Genomic DNA, 8,273 nt, shown 5'->3' on the forward strand with positions numbered 1-8,273 from the left:
AATAACTTTAAAACTGACAGAATAAAATCCTCAATTCAACCCGGAAAGAACTTCTTCACTCTGGTCGGTACTCACCCTTCTGGTGTTGTCCAGGACTTTGGGGTCAGGCCGGCCATAGTTGGGAGGGTTGGCTTGTGGATCGTAGCCCAGTCTGGACAGCATGGGGGCTATGACAGCCATGTCCCTCACAACATCAACTGGGATCTTACCCACCCACTTGGACAATGCCTCCACGTTGACAGGCTTGATGACCTGGTCTGTGGACCTCTCCACCCTGGCAAGACGCAGAAAAAGGTTGTTTTCAGTTCTCATTTAATCAGTTATTATTAATTGTATGTGGGTCAATTTGCTAACATGTGATTATATATTTTCTAAATTATGTATTTGTGACTGTATTGGGCAAAGGTTCTAATATGATACAGTTAAATAAGGTTGAAGTCAAACATTGACCTTCAGTAGTTAAGGTCATGATGGATTGGTGCAATATAACTTTGGAGAAATACATTCACAGAAAACAATGTTGTCTTTCTTTTAACCTACAACTGAACAAATTATCAAAGGTTTCAACGCTTCAATGAGAAATACTGAACAACATTCAAAGCTTTGAATGTTGCTAGGGGGAAGACAATTACCCCTGGCAGTTTCTGTCAGATTAAAATAAAAAAGTTGTTACATCTACGCTACGGCTGCAACAACGACTCGATAAAAATCGATTATTAAAAAGGTTGGCAATGAATTTCATTATCGATTTGTTGTGTCGCGCGATTATCACGGGACTCAATAAGTCGCGGAGATGAGTATTGAACGAAACAGTTGAGTGGAGCGGAGTGCAGCAGACAAGAGATCCAGGAGGTTCTGCAGCCTGTTGTATCCTCTCGTATGTTATTCCATAATCGCGTTGCTTGTACAATAACTTAAAAGCTAAGCTAACCGTTGTCGTTAGCTCGCTAGCTATACGTTCATTCCCCATGTTTGAGCCACGCTGTTGGGTTAGAAAACGTCTTTGTTTTAAAATACCGTGGAGGCTTCAAGATAAGCAATGCGTAAATATCTCCTGAGGTGAAGAACGCTGACCTGTGTTTAACAGTCCTATATAATGTGGCTTCATAAAGAGGAATAGTTGCTGGGATTGTAGTTCAATCTAATTAACAACCTTTGTTTAGGTAAAGTGCAGTCTGTAAGTTATCTGTAGATACATAGAGTGGTTACTTCTGGAATTCTCATCTTTTGTTCTCGTTTGTTTTGTTTACGTCTGTGAGTGTGTGAGTGTGTATGTCGGTGAATGTAGAGAACAAGTTCTGATGTTCCAACAAATCCTGTTAAGTTTTCTGATTTTTTTCTTTTTTATAAATTCTTTCTTGTTAAGTATTTTTGCACTGTGAATTTGCACTGTCAGTTCTGTTTTTGTAATAAAAGGTTGCAAATTAATGCTCAAAAATGTGTATTATTTTTATCCGATTAATCGAAAAAATAATCAATCGATTATTTAAAAAATTGTTAGTTGCAGCCCTTGACAGAAGCATCGGAACACCTGCGCCGTATTGGGCCCAAAAGAACTCTGTCGGCAGAGCAAAATCCAACAATGGACTTTGTTATTGTAAAAAATATATATTAAATTGATATTCAATTTTTACCGACTGTAACCCGCTTAGCGTCAGCGGGACATTCAAATTCAATCTTTAGGCCAAGGTCTAGGTTCGTTAGGAGTGGTTAGAAAAATATAACAAAATTGATACACAAAGGAAATAGAGCCACTGAAAGTTTTGATTAAAAATATGTATTACTGCATGAAACTAGAAATACAACATACTTTCATTTTACATCCCGTACAACCTAAACTAAGTTCCTAAACTAAACAGTATCAACACAGTTTCACCGAATTGTTAAACATATCCCAAATTTCTCATTGTCCCTTGAAATGCAGTTCCTTGTGTTTTCAGTTCGTTGTTCCTTCTTTTCGTTCACAGTACATTCATAGTCAGTCAGTTTCAGTTCAAAAATCAAAAGAGTAAAGCCTAGTTCATGCTTTGGTGTCACGTCGACGGCGTACCTACGCCATCGACGTGACGCCGTCGTTGAGCATTCAAAGTTCTGCGTCGAGGGACCGTGTTGCTCTGCAATTCACCGCCATGCCGCCAAAGGGGTGTGGCTGTGTGGTTTTGGGGGTTGCCATTGCTTTTTCTTCCCGTCACAGTAAACAACAGTACACAATGGCGACCGGAGTGGAACGGCTGTATTTGGAGTTGGCGCTCGTCAATATCAAAAAGCAAATGATTATATTGCAAATGTTGAGGCGCAGGCGACGAAGACGTTTGCGGAGGTGGTCCGTACGACCACTAAACCAATCGAGGCTGGAAATGGGTGAATTTACGACACTGGTTCAGCCACTAAGGGACCTGGATGAACAAATGCACTTTCGAATGTCAGCGAGCCGATTTGACGAGCTTCTTCGCCGTATACAGCCGTTAATCGCTCCTCAGCTTGGTCCATCGTTCCTCTTGGTTAACGAGAACTTTAAAAATGGCGGTATAGGAAGAAAGACCGGAAAAAGCAACTGCTGGAAGTTACGTTCTGAGCGGACCAATCACAGCGCTTACGGTCCGCGTCGATGCGACGCGTAGTTAGAATTTTGGGGAGGTGCACGTCAGGCTACGGCCTAGGGGTCTGCGTCGACGCGGAACCTACGCCGTAGGTACGCCGTCGACCTGACGCAGAAACATGATCAAGCCGTAAGTCAGTCGTGTCCTCTGTTGCTTCCTTACTTCTACCACACTGGTGCACTCAGGTGATGGAAATTGAAGAAGGGGTTATCCTCCTTCTCAGCTACAAAGACTATGATTGACTGTCCGACAGAGACGATCTTGATCAATGGTGGCTCGCCATCTCCCTCGTCAGAAAGAGTTCTTTTCCATGCCCGGATCCAAGAAAATCAAGGAATCTCAAAAACCTAGCCAAGACTCAGCCAAACGTTGTTACATCTGGCGAAAAACTTCTCAGAGTTCTCTCTTTCCCTTCGCAGAAGTGGCGCCACACAACCTACACAGCCGTTTCTAACAATTTTACCCGTTATGTCGCCTGAACAATTTTCTTAAAACAATGTATCTCTCTCTCACTCTAAGATCTCTCCTCTCTGGCTCTGCAACTTCAAATCCTCCTCCCGGTTGGAGGGTGGGACCTATTTTCCTTTAGCCAATCAGAAGTCTGCATTTCAGGAGTAACCAATAAGAACCGTATCCGGGCAAAAAGCTACAATTCACTCTTTGCCTGACAACCCGAACTACATAGGACTAGACTGAGATTAATACCTACATTTTCAGTCTGATTACACACATTTATAACATAAAAATGAAAATAAATAAAATATTACGAACTCAAATTATCTACCTGGTTACACGAGCATTAAGAAAAATAAACATCTTGTGTCTATATGGATTTTGTGACTAGGGTAAATCCTGTAAACCAGGCTGAAGCAGTCAAAGTGTCAGGTTTATTGTGGTTCAAGCCAAGATACCAGGGAGGCCCCAAAGTGCTTTTCAGCAACCCGAGAACACTTGACCACTACAAATCAATGGCAACCACTACTTAACCTTTTTCCATGTCAGTTCTGTTTTAGTAATAAAAGGTCGCAAATTAATGCTTTAAAATTATTATTTTTTTATTCGATTAATTGAAAAAATAACCAACTGAATAATCGATTATTAAAATAATCGTTAGTTGCAACCCAATCTACGCATGCAGAGGCTGCCGTTCAGGCGAAAGATTAAACAAATAACATTCCCTGAAGTGGTAATACATTCTTGCGTTGAAACGTATGATTAACTAAGACAGAGGTCCCGGGCCCTCCTTAGCTGGTTGAGGCAGAGAGGATCGGTTAAGTTGAGGCATTGACCTTGAGTAGTTTGGCCCAGGATAGCCCATTGGTCATTGGAGAAGATCTGGGCTGGCACCTTGCAGAGTCCTTGGTAATGATGTAGTGAACACTGTGCTAAGGCGCCATATGTGAAAACCACAGTGGCAGGCCGTGGATTTTGCCACTACGCATGCTGTGTTGTTTCGCAGCTAATCGTATCGCATCACAGCTCCCCAGTTGACTTACCCAATGCTGTTGACTTAATAAAAACAACGTCCATCCTTATCTTTGTTAACAGTTAAGAAGTGTGCTTCATGGACGCTAGTGAGACCCCTTCCATAAAAAAAAGACATAAAGTAAATCCGCTGGCCACCAATTCCAGTTCTACTCCTCATTTAGCCATTAAGTGTTAAAACACGTAAAACATAACGTCTCTTATGTTTCAGCATGAACTATTCTTAATACTGGCAGCTCGGTAACTTTCTGTTGTGTTGTCAGACGTTATTCTGGCACACTGACCGATCACAGAGCATGTTAATGGTCACACGGGCCCTGTGACAAATCACAACGTCCATAATACATATATATACATATATATATACATACATATATATACATACATACATACACATACACACATATATACATATACCCACACATATATACATATACATACATACATACATACATATATACATACATACATATACATACATACATACATACATACACACATATATACATATATACATACATATATATATATACATACATATATATATACATACATATATATATACATACATATATATATATACATACATATATATATACATACATATATATATATACATACATATATATATACATATATATATATATATACATACATACATATATATATATACATACATATATATATATACATACATATATATATACATATATATATACATACATATATATACATACATATATATATACATACATATATATACATACATATATATACATACATATATATACATACATATATATACATACATATTGTGATGTCATAAGAGGAATGGTCATCAATGGGAGGTACATTCCTTCCCGCTGGTTGCAGCAAGGACTGCAACCAGCATGACATCCCAGTGGAAAAGACTACAAGTCCCACTCAGCAGTGCAGGCAGGGGAAGGCGGCTGCACAGCTGAAAAGGATGAGGCTGATGAGCCTGAGGGGAGGCTGGTGTGAGGTGGAAGACGGAAGGACTTATGTTTGTTTGTTTGGTACAACAACTGTGGTTGGAATTAAGTTTATTTGTTGGTTAAGAACTATTGAAATACAGAAACTTTAACTTAAAGAAACCCTCGCCTGTCGTTATTTGGGTACCAACGCCTCACCTCATGATCCCGACCTCTCGAGACGTCACAGTGGTGGAGAATGTGGGCATGAGCGAATGTCCCTCAGTGAGTTGACCATTCGTTTTGCACAAATAAGAATCGGTGACAACGCGATGGAGGAAATGCTACAGCTGCTGGCGCAAAGCACCAAGCTCCAGGTGGAGACGAACAAGGCCCTGCTGGAGGAGCAAAGAAAAGCCAACATGTTAAAGGAGGAGGAACTTGAGCTACAGAGAAGTCAGCTTCACAATGCAAGATCACCGAACCCTAACCCGGTAATCCGGGCCAGTGATTTTATCCCTAAAATGGGACCCTCCGATGATCCAGAGGCCTATCTGCATGCGTTTGAAAATGCAGCAACCAGAGAAAAATGGCCGGAAGACCAGTGGGTTGGTATCCTTGCTCCGTTCCTGTCCGGTGAGTCACAGAAGGCTTTTCAAGATTTGGATAGCTCCATAGCAAATGACTATGATGCCCTTAAAGAGGAAATATTAAGTAGAATAGGACTTACTAAGTTTGGAATGGCCCAACGGTTCCACAATTGGGGCTTTAGGAATGACCAACCACCCAGGGCACAGATGCATGAGCTAATACGCATCACAAAGAAATGGCTGGATCCAAATAAAATCTCTGCCGCAGCTATAGTGGAAGCTGTTGTGGTAGATCGCTATTTACGGGCACTGCCCTATGAAGCAAAGAGGGTCGTTGGCCTCAGCGCTCCAGCTACGGCCGTTGCCCTGGTGGAGGCAGTTGAACAATACCAGGCCACTAATGAAATGCTCCGCATGGGAAAAAAGGAGCCACCCATGTTGCAAGCAAGACCAGTAAATCAAAATCCCCAGCCCGTAAGATTCGCCCAAAGTAACGCCAGCCAGCAGATACAGGGACATTATCAGGCTGAGCGAGAAAAAAAAAAATTCATGCTAGAGAGGGGTACGCTGAAATGCTACAGATGCGGGGAGCCCGGACATATTTCACGGCAGTGTAATAAAGGGGACGAACCAATGCCGACAGCAGAGTCTGCGAGCAGCCAGCCTACACACCTCTATGCCTCCTTGATGGAGGGTACAGAGCACAAAGCTTTTACGTGCCCTGTGAAGCTTAATAATCAGGATGTGGAAGCTTTACTGGATTCCGGAAGTAATTATACACTAGTCCACAAACCGTTAGTCGAGGGAGTAGACTGGCTTCAGGAAGGGACACGACCGGTGTCGTGTGTCCATGGTGATACACGCCAGTATCCTACCTGTACGCTGAAGCTAATCACAACGCAAGGCAGGTGCGAAGTCAACGCGGGGGTGATAGATTCCCTGCCTGTCCCTCTTTTAATTGGAAGGGATTGTCCCCTGTTCCTACGGCTCTGGAGAGAGGTCCAGGAGAGACGGTCGAGGGAGACAGGACAATCCAGAGGTAACGTTAGACTGAAATGTAGATCAAAGAGTGTGTCCAAGACTGGTTTAACCCTTACCTCTTCTCCAGTGAATGTTTTTCTCGGTGCGGCAGAATCAACCAGCGAGGGGGACCCAGCCTCAGAAGGCCCAGAGGAGCCCCAAGGAAGCCCTCAGCCGTCATCAAGCGAGGAAGAAAGACCAACAGCTGAGGCCCCACTCACAGGCCAGTATGGTACGGCTCAACTCAATGACCCCGCATTAATGAATGCATTGCGAAGTGTGAGAGTAATTGAAGGGGTGGATCAAGACCAGGGAGGCAGTGTAACTTACCCTCATTTTGCAGTGAAGAATGGCCTACTGTACCGAGTAATCAAAGTACGAGAGGAGGTAACAGAGCAGCTATTAGTGCCGAAGCCCTTTCGCGCTACGGTATTACAACTGGCCCATACCCACCTGCTTGGTGCCCATCTAGGAATGGAAAAGACCAAAGATAGAATTCTTAAGCGGTTCTTCTGGCCAGGCCTTCACAAGGAAGTTGAAAACTATTGCAGAAGTTGTCCAGAATGTCAGCTTGTGGCCCCTCGACCCTCATTTAGAAATCCCCTGATTCCCCTACCCATCATTGAGGTCCCCTTTGAAAGGATTGGGTTAGATATTGTGGGTCCCCTGCCCAAGAGTGCTCGGGGTCATCAGTATATTCTGGTCCTAGTGGACTATGCTACCCGGTACCCCGAGGCTATACCCCTCAGAAAGGCTACAGCCCAGCAGATCTCCAAAGAACTGTTCCTCCTAAGCAGCAGAGTAGGACTTCCAAAAGAGATACTGACCGATCAGGGAACCCCTTTTATGTCACGTGTCACTAAAGGCCTGTGCTCCCTCCTAAAGATCAAGCACCTCAGAACGTCAGTGTACCATCCACAAACGGACGGACTGGTAGAGAGGTTCAACAAGACGCTTAAAATGATGCTAAGGAAGACCATTGAAAGAGATGGCCGTAATTGGGATCAACTCCTCCCATACCTGATGTTTGCCGTTAGGGAGGTTCCCCAAGCATCTACAGGCTTCTCACCTTTTGAGCTCTTGTACTCGTACAAACCCAGGGGGATACTGGACCTGGCGAAAGAATCCTGGGAAAAACAGCCGTGTCCTCACCGCACGGTTATTGAGCATGTGGAGGCCATGAAGGACAGAGTGAGTGCCATTTATCCCATTGTCAGAGAGCACATGGAAAAAGCTCAGAAAGAACAGCAATTGTCCTATAACCGCCCTGCGCAGCCCAGAGAGTTCAGGCCAGGAGATCGGGTCCTGGTGCTGGTACCCACCACGGAATGTAAATTTTTAGCAACGTGGCAGGGTCCTTATGAAATTATTGAAAGAGTAGGAGAGGTGAACTACAGGGTAAAGCAGCCAGGGAGGAGGAAACCCGAACAGCTGTACCACGTAAACCTGTTGAAGAAATGGCACTCTGCAGATGTCCTATTAAGCTGTTTACCTCCAAAAGACATAGGAGCTGCACCAAGAGAGGTCATACAAGTGGGCCCGGATCTGTCCCCCCAGCAACGACAGGAGTGCATGGAGCTGGTGGATCTGGTGTTCTCAGCTAAGCCCGGCACAACGCACCTCGCTGTACATGAAATCCGCACCAA

The 8,273-nt window shown here is 43.7% G+C and overlaps 1 protein-coding gene across 3 annotated transcripts in view; it reads right to left on the bottom strand.

Moving 5' to 3' along the window:
- The window catches only part of tpst1 (tyrosylprotein sulfotransferase 1), a 71,255-nt gene that overhangs the window by 30,642 nt on the left and 32,340 nt on the right, over window positions 1-8,273 (bottom strand). For all 3 annotated transcript variants that reach the window (XM_068585496.1, XM_068585497.1, XM_068585495.1), the window contains exon 4: window positions 76-274. In XM_068585496.1, the coding sequence (XP_068441597.1) occupies window positions 76-274 (199 nt within the window). The remainder of the gene's footprint in view (window positions 1-75; window positions 275-8,273) is intronic.

Source organism: Clinocottus analis, unplaced genomic scaffold (genome assembly GCF_023055335.1).
Source record: "Clinocottus analis isolate CAN_PGR_092001 unplaced genomic scaffold, fCliAna1.0.p SCAF_2, whole genome shotgun sequence".
Classification (NCBI taxonomy): domain Eukaryota; kingdom Metazoa; phylum Chordata; class Actinopteri; order Perciformes; family Cottidae; genus Clinocottus; species Clinocottus analis.